The sequence below is a fragment of the Scomber scombrus genome, chromosome 3 (assembly GCF_963691925.1).
Source record: "Scomber scombrus chromosome 3, fScoSco1.1, whole genome shotgun sequence".
Taxonomy (NCBI): Eukaryota; Metazoa; Chordata; class Actinopteri; order Scombriformes; family Scombridae; genus Scomber; species Scomber scombrus.
The window spans coordinates 27,522,310-27,546,088 of NC_084972.1; the positions used below are offsets into that span (position 1 = coordinate 27,522,310).

At 37.0% G+C, this 23,779-nt stretch overlaps 1 protein-coding gene across 2 annotated transcripts in view; it reads right to left on the minus strand.

The window, feature by feature from the left end:
• The window catches only part of igsf21a (immunoglobin superfamily, member 21a), a 168,545-nt gene that overhangs the window by 43,216 nt on the left and 101,550 nt on the right, over positions 1-23,779 (minus strand). For both annotated transcript variants that reach the window (XM_062415440.1, XM_062415441.1), the window contains exon 4: positions 18,351-18,469. In XM_062415440.1, coding sequence (XP_062271424.1) covers positions 18,351-18,469 — 119 coding nt within the window. The remainder of the gene's footprint in view (positions 1-18,350; positions 18,470-23,779) is intronic.

Consider the following 23,779-nt stretch of genomic DNA (forward strand, 5'->3'; position numbering starts at 1 on the left):
GATACAAATGTAAATCCACCATTAGCATGGAAATTACATTTGATTACTTCACGGTGAGATATTACATCTTCAATTCCTAAATATTCATGAATGCATTGGTTTTGATTTTGGCTGTAGAAATATTCAATTTACGTGGTGGCTGGAAACATCTTTCATTTTCAAAATAAATTGAACTATCATGGTGCAGCAGCTTTTTCAAACTAAAAAAAAAAATAAAATCTTGGTGATTCTGGCCTCCCACTGAGGCAAAAAGAAACTTCCACTTCCCACTAAATGTTCCAAACTTTGGCTATTTAGGTTATCCCATAGTCAGAGCTGTTATAACACCAAAGTGCATATCTTTGGGCATCTTTCACTACTGCTGCTTATTCCCAGTCCATAATTTTCATTTTTCTATTTTGACAATTGAATCTTTGAACACAGCAGTTCAGAGAAGTTGTCATAACATCCCATGGCAGCTAATTCCGTCACATAACTCCAGCCAAAAATCCCATTTTCTACTTGAGCTATTTCACACTCGGCAGACTGGCAAACGTTCTCAATTAAATCTGAAGCGTTTGCTTCTAGACATGGTGGGTTCTGTTTCGATGATGGCTTTAATTGCTAAACTAGTTAGAAATTTCATTGACATTCCAAGGGTGATGCCAGTCATTGAACCGACATGCACCGTAACACTGAAAGATCAGGCTTAGAAATGTGTGAAGCACCGATGAAAATGACAATGACTAAATAAAAGCCTTGTTAGGAGTAGATGCATGCCCTGTTGTGTGCCTGCACGGTCTATCCATAATAATAGTAGAGTTCAGTGTAATATTCCATTGAGCCACACTGTGTAGTGAATCTATTGTAAAATGAGGAGAAGAAGATAAGATGAACCATAAAGTTATGGTCTGCTGTTTGATTTATGTGATGTGGCCCTTGTTAAAGGCAGGTTAAGCAGTTGTGCCATGCTGCACTACACCTGCCGCTTCAAATTCTTTGTATAATGTTCCAGTTCCCAATATTCTCAGGCAGGGCAAGACCTCTGCAATGTTCCTCTCAATACAGGAAGGCATGGAGATAGAAAAAGACTAACTTGGCCATACACACTGAATTCAATGCCTCCAAATGACTGTAACATCACATGTAGAGCCACTTCAACACAGCACACTGCTGCCTGAGGTTTTGATTACAGTTTTCCTCGAGTACCTCACAAGTGTAACCATAATTAAGATGACCAACTTGTTTTGATTCACCCTGGAAATTGCTCAGAGTTTTGTTTGAACAAGTGTGTTTGTAATGCAAGTGTATGCATGTGTTTATGTTTATGGATACAGATCAGTATGTTGGTGTGTGTAGGCGAACTGTATGTCTTTAAGTATGCATGCTACAGATATTTAATTTTCATGGTCAGATGTCATCTTTTCCTGCCTTCACAAAGTATTAGAAGATGTGTAAATGTGCTGTTACTGTTGTGTAGGAAGCAACAACTTACAGCTGCTGTAGACTTTTTCTCTTGTATAAAGAATTTAAAGATAGTCCTAATGAAGAAAAAAAAAGTCCTCACTAAGGTGCAACATTTGGCTCATTTTCAGCAAAGAAAAAAACAACCCTTTCCTGGACATGAACCCCCAGACCTGGGGTTCTCATTAAAATAGTATTGCCATTCAGTGACCAAAACAATGTTAAACACACAGTGAACTCTCTCTTTCAGGTTCTGAACCTGTCCTAATTATTTATGGCATAATTTAAAGTGTTTTTTATGGTTTTTATTCAAGGGTAAATATTTTTAGACTCAGTATCTCTGACTAAGACCAAATTGTAATCGACAAAGTTACTAGAAGATATTTTAGGAAAAATGTATAAAATACACAAAAATACATTATATACTGTATCATCCCTTATAAAAATGTTTTGCCCATAAACAAGATAAATGATTCCTTGTTATGTTCATTGTATGAGATATATCTGGAAGTAATTAAGTAGCCAAATGCAACTGGGCCTTACCACTGGTCTTGTTAATAAACTAGACAAAAACACCCACTACTCATGAAAGTATTATCATTTTTTATACGCACAAATAATTAATGGAACATGAGAGTTACATTGCTCCATTTGACATGAGTGTCAGTGAGTGAGAAATAAACATGTTCAATGTCATGACCTTGTTATTAAGAGGAATATGGAGAACATCATCTTCATTAGAACTGCAAATCCAAACTTAAGGTTCTCATTAAAATAGTGTTGCCATTCGTTGGCCAAAAAGATGTTAAACAAACACTGAACTTTCTCATTTCAGCAGCTTCAGCTGAACCTGTCCTAATAATTTATGCATCATTCATGTTTTATGGTTTTAACTCAGGTGTTTTTCTAATATTTTTGGACTGAGTATACCTGAGTTTGACCAAATTTCAATTGACCAAGTTACTAGGAGAAGATATTAAGAAAAAATAAACAAAATACATTAAAATATATTACATACTGTAGATATTACATTTCTAGGAGTCTTGTTTGTATCAAGATATATGTCAGGAAGTAATTGAAGGTAGTTAGTTAGTTATTAGTTAAAGTTATTCTGGAGAATAACTGACTTTCTTAGCACAACAGTCCATCCTCCTTTTCTCCTTTCCACTTCTCACTCGACCTGCGTTCAGCATCTCTGTCAATAGAAGCAGCCATCTGTTAGCTGCAGCACCTGCAGAGCTGAGAGGACAGCAGCTGGACAAACTGCCTTCATCAGGCTGACTGACAGCAAAAATTTAAAGAACCAAAGTAGTTTGCGTGTCGGCTCCACAAGAAGATATCGACAGTGTTTGTTTTTATTTATTCACTGACACAGTTTGTAAGTTCAAAACACATGTACAGCAGGATATTTGTGTGATTGAAACAGCTGCCTGCTCAGATTATGCTTCTTTAAACTTGTCAGAAGGGGTCTCCATGAGACTGTCTCAGATTCAGTGTGGATTGATACATTTAATAAAATGAAAGTGTAACTGTTCTTTGAGAAAACTTTTTATGTGAATTGGCCACAGCTTCTCTCTCTCTCTCTACAGTTTGCCAGCCCTTCACCATTCGAGGTTGCTGGAGACTGGACACGATCATGTCCTCAGACGGACACCTGCTTTGATGACCTCCCCCTGTCCTGTCCTTGAGCCCCATGCTGATTGGATGGAATAGTGTTGTGTGTCTCAGTTTGAGCCACCTTGTTTTCTTTCCCCTTTTTTTTCAGCGCACACAGAGAACAGGGTCCAGAATAACTGACTCTACCTTTAAGTAATGTAATTAATGGCCAAGTTAATAAACAAGAAAAAACACCTCTTTCTCATAAAAGCATCATCTCAAGTTTTTATACACACAAATAATTAATGGATAATGAGTGTTACATCGTTCAAATTTATATATGCAAATCCAGTTATATACATGGTATATATAAATAAAGTTGGAATAAAATATTTTTTACCTCTTTCCATGAAATGATTGTGACAATGTGATGTATTATTGATAGATAAAGTGTATATATTCTGAAAAAATTGTATTGATCAATCTCATTATACCTGGTCAAAGGTGATTACTGATGTGTATAAATAGAAAATAAAGAGGAATGTGTCTGAAAACTAAATTATTCCAACTTTATGGGCGACCGTGTATGAAAGTGAGTGACCCCCAGCCAGTCCGATGACACTCTTATCATCATTGTAGTTATTTTTCCTTTATTTATAATTATTTCATATTTAAAATTTTTATCATTTCATTATTTAACAATGACTATACAATTTGAGATTAACAGAGCCTCACATGATTATTAAAAGTAAAATATAAAAATAAGCCTTTATAAAATGACATTTCCATTAGCTCTATTTCTAAATAGTTTATTTATTATTGAATCTGGGAAAGGTCAGCATCACATATTGGAGATTCTCCAACGAATGAAGGCTGCCATCACAAAGAAAACATTGGTCAATTGTAGAAGAGGTAAAATAAGATGAAATGTTCTGTAAAAACATTTTGGCAGTTTTTGCTGTTTTGCATCATTGAAAACATTTTGCACAACTTTCTAGTGTGGCAGAATTACAAATGGTCAATGATTCGTTCATGAAGCTCAGATGAGAGACCAAGTCTGCTACTGACAAAAAAATCCATATTTCTAGCTGGAACTTTTAAATGAGTTATTTTACATGCAAAAGCCACAGAAATAGTTGGATTTAGTGAATGCTCAGATTCTTGGTCATCTAGAGGGGATTGTGGGGATTTTGGTTCAAACCAAACTGAAGCTTATACACATGTCACTGTCAGCAATGTGCTAATCAATACAAAAAAGGGTGTCTGCTATAGCACCACACTGTAATATCTCACACGGAAAACTTCCATATGAAAGCTCAATTCCCCATTTTCTTGACAGATGTGAATATGCAAACCACTCACATTTTTATAATGTCTAAGTCAGTGAAAAATTGAGTGGTTTGTTAATATTGAGGTGATTTATTTGCAATTCCACTCAGTGCTGAGAAGGCACAACATTCCCCAAACTCACCCAACCATAAAAGTGATACACAAGCATCCGTATCTCTTCTTTCGAGAAAACAATATTACACTATTATGATTATTTGCAACTGGCAAATTAACTGTTTTCAGAATACCGAGTTCATTTGCTATGATAAGAGATTGACAGAATGAAAGACTGACACATATCGCCAATGATTGCTCCAGTGTAATATGTGTGATCACCTGTTATTATTGACTACTCAGTAATTTGGCATTTCATATTTCCACACCAACGTGGCATTGGCAGAAACCTCTTTGAAAAAACAACTCATAACAATGATGGATTCATGGAACATGTTGCTCCAAGAACAAATCTCATGTTGTAAAGAGACTGAAGTTTATTCATTAAAGCCCCAAATGGTTGAGATTAGTGTCGTGCAAGCTCTGATTCCTCTCTGGCTTACAGTATTATCACGTAGATGTCAAATGTATAACGCTAGTACGGATATTATTGTTGTTGTTGAAAGGGCCTGAAAAATTCAAGGGCACAGTATTACATAATTAGTTGTCAAGAAGATGACAGTGACTCATGGTTCATAGTGTGAAAATTATAAAGAGGAATTAAACAGTAAATTCAAACAGAATCACGTTGTTCAGAAAACTGCTGCTGCTGCTGCTGCTCTGCTTGAGTTCAAACGTTCAAGCATGAGCTACTTCTGGTCACCCAATCAGTGATGTCACAACACGTGTCTGCAAGAGCTGTTAAAAAACAAATAATGATCATGATATCACCATATGTGGAGCTCAATCGGTTATTGATCATGAGTGAATTCACATTTGGAAGAAAAATAATTCGAAACACTTTTACTAGAAATCAAGAGTTCATTTGCAAATGCCATCCTTTAAAAAAGTAAAGGATAAGTATATCCATTAAAAGGTGTTGTTTGTTTACTTCATCAAAACAACCCAATTGCAGTTTGGAAAGAACAAGAAATGTCTTTACTAAAAATACTAAAAATATTACTATTACTAAAAACAGGCTCTTCAAATGGTAAAATAGGTATAAGATAGATTCAGAGAAAATAAAGGAACTAATTTCTAGTAATGGCTAAAGAGAAGAAAAGCAAATGGATTACTGTAATTCAATTAGACAATTGATGTTGCATTTTTGGGCAAAATCATACCGTAGGCTCCTTTTTTCTCACTGACTCCATCATGACTGCCTTCAATATGAGTGAAGTCTCCATTCATTTTATTCTGCTGACAAATGTCTGGCTTGGCTTCAGGCTTTGTTTAGAGTATTTCCCTGGTGGCACAATAAGCCATATACTGTACAGTATATGTCAGGCAACACAGTTTCTGGCTACACTTCTCTGCCCATAGATCACTGAATTGTTGGTACATTCAGATAATTTCATATTCCCTTTGGCCTTTAGTTTGAAGGCCAGCAGAAACATGTCTTTACTTAGTTCATGGTCTAACAGATCTGGCCATTCATAGCAGCCATGCACACTTTTGTTTTAGTGTTAGATGAGTTGTACCACATGTAAAACAGTGACTTAAATTAATACTCTCCAGACTTTTTAGTGTGAGAGCTGTGTAAGAGCAGTTTTTTATTCAGTATGATCCAGTGTTAATTTACAATTGAAGCTGATTCCTCACTGCAATAGGAGTTAGGGGGGACATTTCTTCACTGGCCTCTTTTGGAAGGAAAAAAAAGCGTCATTTGGACTGAGTTAACAAATCGGGCTGTGTGTTTGTCTTTATATCAGTAGAACAGAAACACGGGGGCAGAGACAACCTCTTGTGTCCTGACAGAAATAGCCCAGCTATAATTGTAAGTCAGGTTGTGAGCCTGTTTCTATTCCACAGTCATTCAGTCACAATAGGATAGAACAAGTGAGAATATGCTCTCGGGCAAAGTCACAGCCAGCAGCAACAGCCTGTTGAGAGAGTCTTCATTATATGGAACAAGGAATCATTTATGGAACACTGTTACTCTTTTCAGGGGCAATCTGACAAACATATTGACTTTGGCACACATGAGGTTGCAGATATCTCTGCACCTACTTTTCAATATGGCATAATTTGATTTAGTTGGAGCGTCAGTTCTGTAGCAAGCTTTCGTTCTGGCATCTCATAAAAGTTTGGGTAACGTGCATTTTAAGTGGATATTTCCTTTCTAAGTTGAGAAATAAAGATTATCAATGCAGTACAATGTGCATCACCTATCTCCTGGAAATGCAAAGTGTGATATACATTAACTGTTTTTTTAATGTATCAGCATTTCACCACTGCTTGCATAATGAGATTATGAAGGAATCCACGAGTATGCATTATTCAAGAAATTACTATAGCTGATTTTGTGTGGTCTGCAGTATGAAAAAAAAAAAAAAGATACCTGTTTGTCTGAAAAGTGAAAAGACAGCTTTTCCAACCTCCACTAGCACACATCAAGATTTCACATCAGTTTCCAACTCAAATCTGCTTTTGGCCCATGGCCACTTCAACTCTGTCACAGATTTAATTATTCTAGATCAGAACAGATCAAATCTTAAATCCCCACTTATTTTATACCCAAAAACTGCACACACTCCTTAAATCCACAATAGCAACAATGTTTTATATATCCAGAAGATCCCTCTTAAAATAATTCAGATCCAGTTTATTAACACATAACTTGCAGAATGCATCGTTTAGTGAGTGAGGGATTCAGATCTGGCTTCATCAGTAGAAGTTAAAGTACAGGGAGGAAACAAGCTATAGGTTCATGTGTTCCTCAGTTAAAAGTAATTCAATCCACCTGTCTAAGTGCACCACACAGGAAAGCACTAGACAGGAGTCAGTCTGATCATCCAGATGAGAAATGCTTTTATCGTTAAAGAGTAACAGCCTTGACATTAGTAACTGAGGTCCCTCTGTTTATCTACAGTTGACTTATGTGAATGAATCATTCAATCGATTATGAAACTCCATTGGTTTATTGAATTCAAGGTATTCAACTGATATTCAATGAATATGTATCTGGGCAAAAATCTATATGAATGCTAATTCAGTTGTTGGTTAAAAAGTAAATGACTGCCTGCCTACAGATGTATATGCCTCATTATGTGGAGATGCTTTGAGTGCTTTATAGCTTTCTGGGGGCATCTATTGTGTGTTTCTGCAAAATTGTCAAATGCCAGTCATTGCAAATATTGCCTATGTTTCTATAAAGCATTTTACAAAACGTAGGCCAGTCACATAGAAGCACTTCCATTTTATCATATGCGTCAGTCCAAAGTGACTCATTCATACACATGTGAGACGCTTGTTTTTTTTAATGCTCTAAAGAGAGCTGTTTCAATGACAAGCCCTGGTAACCTACCAGATAAGATGCATGCCACATACAACATTGTCGCATTTCGTTCTCAAATCTCTCCCTCATTTCCTGTTTTCCCTTGAATGTCATTATACTAAATGCATAACAAATGCCCAAACATATTTAAAAACACAAATAAAAAAAAATCCTTTAGATGTTGTGAACTTTTTGTTTGTTATTCATATGTTGTGATTCTTAATCTTATCTGAACATCAATATCAGTATAAACATATCATTTTGCATAATCCAATATTGAAAGATCTGTCTAAAATCAAAAATGAATCCCAATATCAAATCAGTCTGTATTTGTTAAAACGAGAGTTCATCATCTGCTAGCAGACTGACTTTAATTTATATGCTGATGATACCCAACTCTAAATAGCTGATCATTCTGATGATCCTCATCATTATTAGTCACATTACACAATAGTGCTGGATGTTAGATATCATCACTAATTGAGGTCTTACATCCAGAAAAATCTTTTAAGAAATGCTTCAAAGGTGAGGTTTGTTATTTCTTTACAAAATGGCGAAAATCTCGTCAAGCCTTTTTTTTTCAAATAGACGTGGCTTTTTCTAATAAGAAATCTGAAATGGCTTTCAGTTTTTCCTCACAATGCCAACAAATCGATTGCAACTCATCAAGGATGCTGTTGCCAAGGTTTTAGCAGGAACAAAGAAAAGAGCTCACATTACTTGTGTTCTAAATCCTGTTCTAAAGCCTTTGCTCTTGTTGTGCTCGATTAGTCTTAGGATAGATTTTAAGATCCTTATACCTTTGCCTATAAATTTTTGCACTGTTTTGCCCCTGACTATGTCATTGATATGCTGCCAAAATGTGTCCCTGTAGGGTCCTCAGACTTACAGTCTCTGCTGCACTGAAAACTCAAATACATACAGAGAAGTTGTACACTATGGTGTTGGACCAATATATAATAATAAAAGCAAATAAATACATAAATAATAATAATAATAATGGAATCTGAGGACAGCAATATCAATAAACATTTTACCTTTTTAATATTTCTGGTCTTTTGTCTGTTATAGTTACATAATATACAAATACATTTATTGTTAATAATATTATAGAGTCATAATTTATAAGAGGACCTATATATTGAATCAGCACTGTATCTACGCCGGCTTTCATCTCTCCCTCTCTCTCTCTCTCTCTTTTATTTTTTGTCAAGTGCAATAGTTTCTTTCTTTTGTGCATCAATCAAAACATGTATTACTTTTTCAGGTTGAATATCTACATTTATTTTATATATTTATGCTCAAACGCAGGAAACACCTGCCTAATACAGTCTTTGCCAGTGCCACATGTCGTGCCACCAGGGCTTGAAATCAACATTTGCCAATCTGCCAAATACGTGCTAAAAATTGGCAGACAACTCTGTCAATTCTAAGGGCCACTTTGGCAGGTGGAATGTTTTGATCTTGGTTCTGCAAGGCTTCTCCAATAGTTACACATTGACTATTATGTCCTCTTGTGTGTTATATTTTTTAGAAATATGACAGAACATATACATTTTTATTTGACTATTGATTTGCCTCCATTACATACCTCCCTATTGTGCTGTGACAGTGACTATGATATCTTACTAGGTTGAGACAGCAGTCAATTAAGTTCAGTGCTCCACAGCATGAGAGCAGCTTTCTTGTAGCTGAAGCACACACTGCCACAACGTAGTAAATATGGGGAAAAAAGATGGATTGTGTGACTACATTACCATAAACAGTCTATCTGCTCTCTAGCAAAGCTACTCAGAGTGTATAAGGAAGCTGCTTCTGTGATGCAAACACTGAAGACACCCCACTCCTCCGTCTATAGCTCACTGCATCATATAACAACCTCAGATTCACTTGCATGCAGCCTGCGTGTGATGTATGATAGCCCTGGTGTCAAGGTGAGAGTAGCATAATAAAACTGTGTGAACATATTTTATGCATTCTGTCTTGGGATCCACTGGTTGAATTTCAATCAATGGACTTACAAATATGTCATGTGTTTTCATTCCCTACATGGTATCCTCTTGTGAATGGTTTTCACCTCAACATGCAAAAAACATTTTTGAGGAAGACTTCCCAATGGTACAATTACTGCTACCAAAATAATGAGTAGGAGAAGAAGGAGAGGAAGAAAGTGAAGTTAATGTAGGATGCTCCAATTAGTTGTTAATTCCTAAAATAAAGCAGAATCACCAAACTGGCATTTGGTTCTTCTGAAACAGTCACATCTCAAAAGCTTTCATTTTCATTTCTATATTTATCAATCTCACGGCTGTATTCTACCCTTTGAAATACTTGAATATGTAAGTTAATAAGCCTCAATTCAATTATTTCTAGGGTGCTTTTGTAAATTGGCAATTAAGCCAACAACACCTCTCTCTTAAGAAAAAAAACAGACTTTTGCCATGCACCTGTATGTATGAATGTTTAATGCATTCATTAACACTCTCTTAAGACTGAAAAATCTTCAGGCAACTTTATTTTATTCCTCTAAAGACATCATTACACATCTGTGGACTCCAACAGTACTCCCTCAGACCAACTGTTTAGACAATTAATGCAGGATACATTACCTACCCCCTAATTTGATGGATTTTGATGAATTTTGACAGGACAGAATAAGGGTCCACATATAATATAAATTTACCATTTCAATTCTCCCTTCAGCTTTCCCTCCTCTGATTTCTATTCAAGTTTAGAAAAATGGCCACACTGGGAAGAAATCAATCCGATCCATGCCCACAGGCTGCTTTCAGGGGCTCCTAAACCTGTATTTCTTCTTTCCCCATAAATGTATCGCCTGTCTCACAGTCTTTTGTGCGGCAGCAAAGATGAGTGTCAAATTTCAAAGAGCTAAGACCACAGTGAAAGGTATACTCAGCACCACTTTTAGAAATGTCTGCCACTTTCCACCCTTCAAGTATAACACTAGAGAGATCAACTAAATTAAATGACATTTACAAACCTCATTTGTGAAGGAAATGCTTATAAGCAGTGAGGAAATGTCAAAATCTATCCGTTTATTAATATTTGTATAATTTATAATGAAAACCTCATCTGCTCTTCTAGATCTTGATATTGTTAGAGAGCCCTTCTGGTGAGACATGCATCAAAACAGTTTTAAGGGAGTTGACATAATATTTTGATGGATAGGACACAGGCGTTATTGTTATTAGAGACAAACAATCAGGATAGAAATGACAGGTGATCTCATATCTACAGTATATATTCCCTGTTGTTATAAAAAAAATCTTGCAGACCCACCGGACCAAGCTAAAAATAAATCTATACCTACATCATGGGGAAGGATTGATATTACAGACTTGGGAGCCATTCTGACTCTTTCCATCCTGCCTGGCTCTTTTTAGATGACCCTTTTCAAGTTACAGAAGCCCTTGGGTTAGTCTCTTGAGAAATTAAATTAATTTGAAATACAACACATAACCTTCTTAAGTGAATGAATTGATTCCGTTACAGAGTGAAAGATAACACTGTCTGATAAGTTTTGTCAAACTTGCTCAGAAAAGAAACTATTTTTAGGGAGATCACTTTGTAGGGAAGGAGACTTATCAAGCAAGGTGATATTGAGGTAAAAGGTAGAGACAAAGAGGTTTTCTCATCCTTTGGTACAATCAGCTGCGTGTCTCTGGGGAGGCAAAGCTGTTCTTCTCCTCTGTCGCCTCTTCAGTCATCCACGCTCAAAAGGAGGGACCTTGGTGGGGAGCAGAGCGCAGCAAGTGATGAAGACATCCTTAGTGAGGGGGAGTGAAGGGAATGAGGGAGACTGCGCCACAAGGAATGAAGCCTACACTTCACAGCATACAGAGAACCACAAGGAGACATCCAGGGAGGCACTGTGTTCAATATCAGACATGCACGTCTCAGGATGAAGGCGGGAAAGCTACCCAAGAAAACAATAAAGGACTCCACCATGAAAGACATCACAAGGTTATTTTAAAGTGATGGTTTAAAGACTCTTGGAACTATTTGAAGATGTGTACTTCTGTGTTTTAAGCGTGGTGCTTTGAAAAAAAAAATGCTGATATGCGGAAAGTTTCTTCTTGTCCATGTAACTGACAACTCTACAACTTTGTGCTTATGCATATAACATCCTTGAATTGAAAAGTATTTGATGTAACTCATTCACTTCAACTAAATATCTCTGACTCTCCATCAGGCAAAAGAGTATATGCAGCCCAGAAATACAGCACAGCAGAGACTTATCTTTGCATGACATCCACCAGTGTTGCTGCTCTGCCATGACCGGGATTATGTATCGTGGGAGGGACATTCCTAAATGATTAATGCATGGCAGTCAGGAGATTCTGTGTCCCACAGGGTTTAATAAACAACCCTCGATGTCACGCAGAGCAAAATGGTATTTGTTCATTGCAGCAGCCTAGAATACTCAGCACAGCTCTAATTTGTGCTCTTTAACAATAGTGCCATATGGTGGAGGAAGCAGCGGGGTCTACTCAGGACATGCCTACATTTAAAATGAGAAGTCAAACTTTTAATGTGCCTGCAGGGTATCTTGTCATTAAGTGGGTGTAGTGAGGAGCCCAAAAATGGATAATATACTCAGCATGGTGTTCTACTTGAATGTTACCAATACAAAAATTAAGCCTTAATAATAGAGTTTAACTGCAGAAAATAAAATCTTAATAGGACATTATCAATCTTCTTTAGAACAAAATGTTTTGTAATTACTTGCCTGAATTGTGTCTAAAATTAATACTGTATGTTCATGAGTCACTGACTGGTTATGCTAGCTTTATGGTTAGTATGTGCTGAGTCACACTAAAGCTGGAAGTAATTAATATCATCATTTCTCATAATTTATATATCAACCCTCTTCAACAGAGCTTACATGACACTATTTCAGTGCCTGTGGTGGGACTTTTTGGCTCCTTCAAGCTCTGTGGACTTCAACTGAGGATTTTCAAGTCTTTAAAGATTCTTCATGAGTACTACTTTGCTAATCCTTGCAGAAATATGGCTCCATGCATGCAAATGCAAATTAATCAGTGTACAGAAATGGCATGCATACAGTGAATCCAGGTCTTAGCTGATAAACATTATCTCCAGCCAAAATAGTGACTCCTGGAGCCTTTCACTGGACATAATATGAGCAGATGATGATGCAACCATCAGCTGCTTGTTTTTTGTTTGCTGTGTGAAATCTGCGGGTATAAAAACAGGCTTGCTCATAAGGCTCAGCCTTGGCATGCATTGGCTGCCCCACTGATGAGTGCTTGGTGAATGTCAACTGAATGAGGCACTGGATGAGTTAGAGAAGGAAAAAATGACTTCTTGTTAATGCAGTACCAAATGAGATACACTGTGGCTACAAATATGATTGCAGGTTCATGCTGCGAGCCGGTTGAGGCTAATTTTAACAAGATGGCAGCAAAAGATTTCACGTTGTGCCCAATGGAGTTGGACCATTCTAAATTCGTGTTGCTGCTAAATTCCTGAAATATTCCACACTACAGAATTTTTTATTATAAAGTAAGGTCAACTAAAGGGAAAGAGGACAGTTTTCTACCAAAACTCTGACAGCATGGCAGGAAGACAAAAAGTCAAAGGAAAGTCTTTAGCATAGACCAAGTGATGCAAAGACTACCAGTTCAATGCAGGGTAGAGCGATCCTTGAGGAAGCCCATGGGTTGTTTATTTTTGCCTCAATTAACACCCTAGGGTTTAGCTCAAAGACAGACATTTAATAATTCATCTGCTCTTTGAATTCATTTTATTCTTTTTTTCCTCCAAGGGGATCCAAGCCAACATGTTTTAATGGCGTTGAAAGCTACTCCCAGTCAGCAAATCTGAATGTAGGAAGAGAAGTGTAGTAGGAAGGTTTCACAGAATAAAAATGTAAAAAAGAAGAATTGATAATAACCAGACAAAATGATCTCAGAGAGGCACCTGTTGATGTATTCCATGTAGACTACAGTTGGTGCATCATCTTGTCACAAGATAAATCGTTGCTTTCCACATGGAACTTTTTTTTAACACAAAATCAGTTGAATAGGCTGTGATGCTGATAGCACACTGTAGGACATTAAGTGTGATGAACAGGAAGGTGACACACAGGATAAATTAGAGCGCAATGGAGAATGATATCAAGGACTCTTGAATAATCCCCTACGGTGACCTGAGGCGTACTAAAAAAACAACCTGACAAACACTTCAGGATACAACTGATGAGTCTGACAAAATTGGCATCCTTTCTGAGAAATGAAAATGAGGCCACTGTGTTTGAGTCACTCTATGTGTCGATTCCGGCCAAGATGTTCTCTGCACTTCCCAAACAAGTACAGGACACAACACCCACTCCCTAGCAATCCATCAAACCCCACCACCCAAACAACCCTCTCCACACACAAGCACGCAAACTTGCATCCACTCTATCGCACACAATCCCTAAACTATTCCGACTAACACACTGAACTGCTGTGTCTGCAGGCATTTCTGTCTTTGGGCTTGGCTCGTACACCATTAATCCCACCCATTTATAAACGAGCGCCTAAATATACACAGCGCTTAATTAAAGTTGGGCATCCATTATTGAAGCGAATCCCAGTTTTATAGGATGTGAAGGTAATTAGTCCCTCTACACCTTAGCGCTCATCTCTGTTTCCAGGGGTTATAAATACCAATGCTGCCAGCTCATGAAGGGTATCCTTTAAATCACATCCTCACGTGTTACAAAAGGTTAGAAGAAAGGATTTCTGAAATTACGTGACATGATGTTTAAACACAACAGCTATAAAGATGTTCTTCATGCAGTGGAGGAGTCACCATAACCTAACGGTCATCTGATATAGACACCAACACAACAACCTTAGTTGTCGCGGACAGTGTGCACAAATCAAGTAGTAGCTGGCTTCCCAAGGTCAGACTCAGTTCTGAGGAGACAGATAACCTTTCCTTGTAATCTTTGGAATGTCGCATAGGAATCACTTTGGGTAATAACAAATAATGACCCAATCTCTACCATTGGGAAAAGAGGTATTGATTTCTTTCACCCACCAAAGCCTGAAATTATGACCTTAGCTTTACAGGGATGGATATGTCACTATTTGCAGGATGATATATCTGTTTTATGTGATTGGTGATGGTTCAGAAGTCTACCCCTAGAGATGATGAAATCACAATATACTGAATCTATTATATTGTTATATATATTACACTGACATTACATAAAATATCTGCTGTTAAATATGTACATTTACTTTTCATTCAAAGCATTCACTGCCCTGTACATTATTACCATAACAATGAAACGCTCTACAAACAAACAACAACTAAAGATCTGAAGAGTGCCTCAAAATTGTGATTGACATTTCAAAGTCTAGCTATTAATTGTTTTTCATAAAGTGCTTAAGTGAACTGGTGAACTCAAGGTTTCTCAAAGTAACTTGCATTGACACTGAAATTGCTTTGATTGCAGGAAGACATTACTTAAATTCATGGTACAATCAAGAAAAACACTGTAGGCTATGTTTATATTCGAGTGACAAAGCCCTCTAGGGCAATGACATGGCTAGAGCTGCACACATTTTCAAATTCAATCAAAGTGAAAGAACATCTGGTTGAATAAAATAAGGCTGGAGTTATGTCCCACTTTGCTTTCAGATCCACAGCCGGCAGAAGTAAGAAAAAGGCAGAGCAATTGTTGCAATGAATATGACCTGATCTTTCTTATTGAAATACTGCCCACAATTTGACACGACTTCCTGTGATTTGTTTGGAAATGTGTTAATCACATTACACAAGTTCCTGGCGTTAGCAGAATGGCACGGGGGTTAAAAGGCCAAATTGTAGTCTATTGTCATTTCTCTAACTGCTGTATATTTACATCTTGTTGAGTGTATCCTCTGCAGAGTGCGACTTAGAATGATTTGACAGTCAATTCAATACCCTAATACAGATTCTGTTCAGCATATTTAGCACTTTCTCATGCTGAGCGTCTCATCCCTAACCTCCCAGTTCAGATGCTGATTTTGAACTTTGATAACAATAGAGTGTCTCATCATGCGATGTCTTATCATGCAGTAATGCATCTATAATATCATTTTAAGGCACAGAGCAGAATTCAGGTTAAGGGATAAACATCTAACACAGTAGATAATAAAATGCCCTAGTTATGGGTAAAGCCTGGTACTGTATCATATTCATGTTCCTCATTATCAGGATAAAATATTGTCGGTGCAACTGTCTGGGGATTAGTTTACATTAAATAAAAAATAAAAAACAAACACAGCAGAAAACCCTCAATTATTTTATAAGAAGATTGTACATGACACTTTGGCTGTAACAGCTGTCATTTATAGTAATTTATAGCGTTCATTATGGGATATAGCTTGAGCTAAATTGGACATCATAATATCACTATGACAGTCATTTGGAGGAGAGATTCTCCATGCCTTCAGGCTTAATAAAGTCAACATATGCTCATAGTGCAAAAAGAAAAGCAAAGACTTTTCAAACTTTCCTGAGAGTGAAGGACAGTAGCGAAGTAGATGAGTTCAGGGTTTAGCCTTTTAAAACTGGATGATTGAATTTCTTGGCAGGGGATTCATTAAAATGATAATTCTTATTTATGAAGCCCTTTAAAAAATTAAAATACTCTCCGTGTACTGCTTCCTATTAATAAACTTTTTTTCCTCTCATTTTCTTTCTTTCTCCTCTCTACTTTTTTTCTTTACTTCCCGCTGAACTTGACACACTAATAGGTTATGAATAATTCTGTTTCAGTTTAGATGGCAATTAGCCACAATGCCAGAGGCCATTCTTCTTCCTCTCCAGTAGAGTGGTGATTTAAGACCCAGCTGAGTTAGGGTGCTCCAACTATCCCACGACTACATCATTCACGTCTCCTCACCCAGTACTGAAACAAGAAACAGTTAACTGAGTAAACCCTCTCTCTCATTGATAAAGTCTTTCACTGACGTCACTGTGTGAGCACGTTAACAGAGAAATGGGACTCGTCATCAAAAACAGAGCATGAGGTTGAGGTCTTAATAAAATAAAATAATAATAAATAATCAAATAAAGTAAGAAAAAAAGGAAACAAGAAAACAACTGCCAGGTCTCAGAGGCACAAAATGTGATAATGGAGCAATATTGTCACACAGTGTCTCGCAAGTGTTCCACTGAAAAATTTCACCATTGCTAATTAGCCATAGGACCACATGGAGAACAGCATGTCTTTGCTGCTGGAATTGATACATCAGAGTCAAGCAAAGTGACTGTCATTAGGGGGGCTTAAATACAATAATTACAGCCCAGCCTGAGCAATAGGCTACAGGCATAGAACCTCCTCTTATGATAGAATAAAATATCATGAATAATGGTAACACAGAAGCAATAAGGTGTGAAGTAAATGAAATGAAGCAAATACATATCAAATAGAGCGAGAAATATGTAGATACATAGAACCATGCAGCTGGGTTCATTGCAGTTGCATTGCAAGGAAGCAATGCCCTTCTCTAAGAGCAGAAATTCTGGATCCACATCACCACTGAAATGCAATCAATCTGCTTATCTGCCCACAAAATTTAAAGGAAATGTGTTCATCAATTGTTGATGTCATACAGACTGTCATGAAAGTAGGACAAAAGAAGTATAGCCAGAGAGGGGAAAAATAAACAATAATAATAAATACTTCATCAACAAGAAAAATCACCTCTGTTTAAAAGATCCTTGATATTAATTGGGCGAAGCTGATTAATCCACTTGTTGCCTGTGGTGCCATTGTTTTCTCCTCATAGCTTCAATCCATCTGAGTGAAGTGTAATTTTTCAAATTTTCTCACACGAAGACTCTCACAGAAAGATCTGATAGGTGTTCTCAATTTCAAACCAGACTAGTGTGAGACTATTGATCACTGGTATTTATCAAACATTTATAAAACATTATTTTCATCGTAACAAGTGTTCAACAGTTTTTCCTAGAGCAGAATGAAGAAAGCAAGTTTGCACATTGACACACGGTATATTATTGGTTTAGCTTTTAGATAAAAGATGCACCCACAATCACAAAGATTCTGATAGAGATGTGATTTATGCACATTTCCATCAAGCAAGACTGTAAAACTCTACTTGCTCACTTTCGATATGAGCATCAGCTAAAAAGTTGTAAATAAATGAAACTTTTTGCATTATTTAACATGTTTGATCAAAAGCACAACACCCTTGTTACTTGCTGAAAAACAACATATCCCACTTACAGTACTACCAGTAACATCTGGCACCTCGCATGAAACTTACAAGCCTCACACTTTTTTGAGTGATCAAGAGGAGTCTGTCTCCTGCCTGCAGGCCTGCACTGCATCCAGTTTTTCAATCTTGTCCACTATCCAACCCACTGGCTTTGAATAGTCCCTCACGGTGCACCCAATGTCCCACACCAGCATCACATTTTACACAGAAATACAGTGGGAACTGTGAGCACACTAATTGAAAGGATGTATTTTAAATGTAAGTAAAGTGCAGTCAAGGGTACTCACACATAACAGTAAGAAAAACATTCCCTGAAGCCAGGACAACCTTCTCCCTCGTTGCCCGGTCGTAGATTCCCACATGGCATTCATAAGGCCCGTTGTCTGAGATCCGCACCTCTGGGAGCCTGGAGAACAAAATAGCACTCCATGAGCTGGAACAAATCTTTGCATTTTATCAATAATGACACTGATGCACAAAGTAACAATTAGATTTAATAGTTCACTGGTGGGAAAATAAATATTGATGTTCATAGATATGAAGTTCAAATTGTTTGTACAGAGTGCAGAGCTTTGTGATTTGGAGCTAAATTCATGTGAAGCAATCATCAGACACTTAACATATTCCACACATAATACAGATTTATTCTTTTCGACATGACATTGGTGAATGGTGTGTGATGAAATTATGAATGAATTATGATGAAATATGAGTTGCAGTTTTGTACATGTACTGTATTTCTTCCGAAGGTTCATTATAGTTTTTCTCAGTCAATTTGGTGCATTCCTGAGATGAGAACTGAAATTCTTAAAACTTCTTGTTTAACCTCCACATCACCTTGTCAGTTTTTCATGTTATAAAATAAGTTTATTATTATTTTGAACAAATTGGAAATGCTTTGGCACATTCATGCAAGTGATTATGTTCAAATATCTGCTGTGCCTTGTCCCATATTATTAATTGCTTATGTCTTATTGATCAAAATGTATTATACTGGCTCTCTGTTGAATTGTCATACCGCCCAAAACATCTATGCATTAGTTCATTGCATAAGTCTTTACATGTAAAAAGGTTAAATTAGTTGTCATGTTTAAGATGACTGAAAATCTGTAGAGATGAAGAAATAATTCATATCAGTAACATTTTATTAAACATAGCATTCACTCTGCTTGAATAAACCTATTCTAAATTGTCAGAGGATACAGTAAATGTTTGTTTAACAGTTTTAGGTTTTTTCTCAGGTACTCTTTAATAGATTAATTCAAATTGATTTAAACCTGCTTTACCAGCTAAACTGTCACACACTGCATCTGCTCTCACACAGAGACTAAATACATTGTAATGTTTATAGTCTGCATTCTTAAATCAAAAAATACTAAAATAAAAGAGGGATTTTTCCATCGTATGTATTTTAGGGTCTAAGCAAAAGTTAAATAAATGTCTTTAATAGTAATGTTGATATAACTGCTGTCTTTCTGTCAGTGTGACCGGTGCTAATTATTATTATTTTTTGGTTATTGGCATGTTTCCCTGAGAGAACATGTTACTCTTTGGCTACACTGGGTAACGTCAGCAGACCGCTCATGGTGCGGATGATGCAACCATACGCTTCCATCACAATCAATGAAAGTGGCTACACCCAGCACCAAAACAGCACATACGCCATGTGTATGCGCCACAGAATACAAGTGTAAAAAGTGTGTATAAGCATTTTGATATTTTTTATGTGAGCCATACACAGCTATAGTGCAGCTGTAATGGTCTATTTTTTTTAAAAATAAACTACAAAGGATAAATGCTTCTAACTTTTGGCATATTGGTTTTGAGACTTTTCTAAATCTGTATTATTCCTGTTGTTTCATGTCCCGTGCTTTCTTTGATAACAGTTGACAACAGAGATAGAAATAACTTTTTTTATGTCAATGTTTAGTTACTTTGTTCATTTTTGACAGTAACAGTTGGTACCTCACCTTGTAACATTATCCCTTACACATGCAGATGTTATCTTGTCATATCACACAAACGCGGCAAAAAAGCTGAAGTTAAAGAGTTTTCATAAGGTCCAGAGGCTGAAGACACAATCCCAAGCTACCAGAAAGCAGCACGTCTGCTCCGCAAGCAGTCTGCTAACATTATGTCCCCAGTGTAGCCAAAGAGTAGAATAAAATGAGCCGAGCTGCTTTTCGTCTTTTCACAGGTATATGTAACTAAGAGGTTTTTGTAAACAAAGATTGAAAGAGTAGCTTGTCAAATATTAAAAATTCACAAATATCTAAAAAACCACAAACCTTTGGGCCAAAAAGAACATTCACAACAAGAAGATTCACAACATTTCTAACTTGTAATGAGGACCAAAACTACAATATGCACCCAAAACCCCCCATTAAATATACACCAAACAAAAACTTTGTTTCAAAGCCTGTTTCAGTGTTGAATATCTCAAGGTAACATGTTGCATTCGGTCAGTTTCTAAATATCAAAAACAGAACTTTTTTAAAAGGCAAGAGATGGAAAACCAGCTCATCTTCCTTCTATTACTCATCTGTGCTGAAAAAAAAAATCATCAGCACGCTTTATGGGAGAAATAAAAGAAAAGCAAATCTAGGTAGACTCACACTTACTGTGGTTCATTTTCTCTGCTCTCTCTAGTGGGTGTGTTCACCACACATGCCACTATATATTACACAAACATGAAGTGCGATACTCACTGTCAGGTTTGGTCCAGTATTCTCAGTGGTCTTGTTTAGTCCAACATACTCTCGTGTTTCAGCCCTTGTTTGGTCTAATATTTGCCGGCATTTTAGCCTTAATTTGCTACAACATCTCCAGGTCTCTCTTTGTCAGCTCAACGTCTATATCTCTTCACCTGACATGTTTATCTTTGGCATTCTTCCACTCTATGAGGTCTGGTGCACAATGAGCTGAAGGCTGCACTGAGCTGCAGACTAGATTGTAGATTTGCAGTTGGGATCATCAACTATAGCTAATACCTTACACAAAGAATTCTCCTTAAAACTCTATTGTTTATTGTCTGTTATTGTTTATTCTGCACCAAATTAACAAGCTGGTTTATAGGATAAAGAGCAATACTGTGCTTCTTCCTCACGTCAGATGTTTTAGTGGGTGTATTTATTTCACAGCCGCACATGCATTTAATTATAATGTTTGACAACTTCATTGTTTGACTTGGTAAACGAGCCAATTTAAAGTTAAATCTCTGGTTTTGATGAGACCTTGCAGAAAAAAGATGATATAGAAATTTAATGGAATACATTAAACGTCCTCTGTTGTACTTTTTTTTAACAACTTAATTACAGCACATACAGTGGAAGAAGTGTTTGTGTATGTTTTTATTTTATTTTTTGAGATCACTTCAGTACACTTTAGGTTAAAAAAAAAAAAAAAAGCCTATAATTCTGCAGAGATATACAAACCGACAATTATTCAAACAGTTACAGCTGATGACAATTTTTGAAAGAGCTGGGGAGCATAATCTGTATTCTGCACTCGGCTAACATGCCAACAGTGATAATCAAAGTGAGACACCACTAGTCACATTTAGCCTCTGTGATTTATTCCCACAAAACAGGAACAATTGTCCTTGCCGCCCGGGCGTTTCAGATGGGGACCTCTGTTGGAACAGCGGCAGGGCACTCACAGCAGCCGGGCTTTAATGAGTTCAGCTGTGTGTGTGCTGAGGAGAGGAGATCACTCGGAGAGCTGTCGTAGTCATCTCTCTCTCTCTCTCTCTCTCTCTCTGTATGTACAGTATCAGTTAAAAGACATGCATCCCCATTCCCTTGTATGAGAAATTGTGTCCAAACAAGGGAATGTTTATAATTATGACAACAAGACCGAACATCTTATCTATATATATCTTGTAATCTTTTAAAACTTTTTTTTTTAACAACACCTAATGAAACCATAGAAGGTTAGATAGAAGTATATACCTGTTGCTGTCCTGACTCACAGAACCATTGAGATAGTTGATAAAAAACCTATCAAGTTCAACCTTGCCTTCAATGTACTCGGAGCAAGAAAGCAAAGCACTGCTGAATGAACCAATGATGAGTAAATGTTTGAAAAAGCTAAGTATATATGAAAAAGAGTGAGCACCTCGAGATATAAAGTGAGGTTGTCTCCACCAGCACTTCCTCGAGGGATAAGCATAAAACAACTAAGTCTTTTTTTTTTTTTTTTTCACTACAGTGCAAAATGATGAGAATAGCACTGTAAATCTCTCTGGTGGTGGATGAGGAGGTAATTGGTTTTGTCTTGGCTGGCTACATTATGGTAAACGCTGATGTAGCCCATTGCTTTGTTTTACAAACAAAGCCGTAGTTCAGTTATCCACAATCCTGACTGCTGCTTTCATGGATTCCAAACAAGACAAGTGGAGAGAGAAGAACCCAGAGATAAGATAGTTCAAGACATGGATGTATCACCGGAAGAAAGGTGACAAAGCCACAAAGAAACCCACAACCACAGCATTTCTGAGAGGCTGCCTAATTCTGATAGACACATCCATCACAATGAGGAGCAGGAAAAGAGGAAAGGTTGTACTCCTAACATTGAGACTTCTGTTAAATATTAAGAGTGGTGGGATTCATTTTTCAGCACGCCCTCTAATCTTTGATGTCATGAATTTCTAAGGTGCTATAGTCCATTGAGAATCTGTTCACAAATGATTTTTTTTATTTATTTATTTTTCCTGCTTCAGGTAACATTTGAAATTTTAATTGGAATTAAATCACTATTTAAATGGAATAATTGAAATAAAAAAATAAAAAAAAACAAAACATAAAATGCCCAGTGCCAGGATGAAGTGACTGAAGGCACTTTTTTTAGGAGACTAAAATTTATGGATTTAAGCATACTATAGCCTCAGAAAGATAGTGTTTGTATTTATGAACAATTCCTGTCAAAATCAGCAGGGGGAGGCATGTAGAAACAGCTGTTTGTGGCTTGCATCTCTCTCTCTCTCTCTTTTTCTCTCTCTCTCTCTCTCTCTCTCTCTCTCTCTCTCTCTCTCTCTCTCTCTCTCTCTCTCTCTCTCTCTCTCTCTATCTCTCTCTCTCTCTCTCTCTCTCTCTCTCTCTCTCTCTCTCCCTCTCTCTCTCCCTCTCTCTCCCTCTCTCTCTCTCTCTCTCTTCACTGCTCTGCCGTTTCCCTCCTGTTTGTGGATTGCTACAGTGGGGTGAAAATGGAATTAGGGCTGAACGTTTTATTTACAACCATGAAAAGCGAGCAGGCTAAGAAACCAAACTAATTGACGTGTTCTGTCTATCGATCTCCTCCGCTTGCAAATAACCTTAAATTACACTCAAAATATACCAGCAAAATTCTTCCTTACCTTTCCTCAATTTAAACGGAGGTAGCAAAAAATACAACTAAGAGGGCTAGGCCCCTTTAAGTCCACTCATGACCAGCCAGTCACACATATATTTTTTTCCCTCTGATTACCCAGAGAGGGGTAATCAGAGGAAAAATTAGAAATATCTACAACTGTGCCACACAGCCATCAGTATGTAATTTCATTTTAGTAAATAGCCGTATGACAGCTGTTAAGCAAACATTTGAGTGTTTTGAGTCTGTAACTTAAGCCTCAGTTATTACCTGGTAATAACATGTGAGTGAGCTGTATCTGAAAACATTATGTGAATAATGCAATCAATGGAAATTACTGCCTCTTGTAATCTTTAATGTACCTACATTG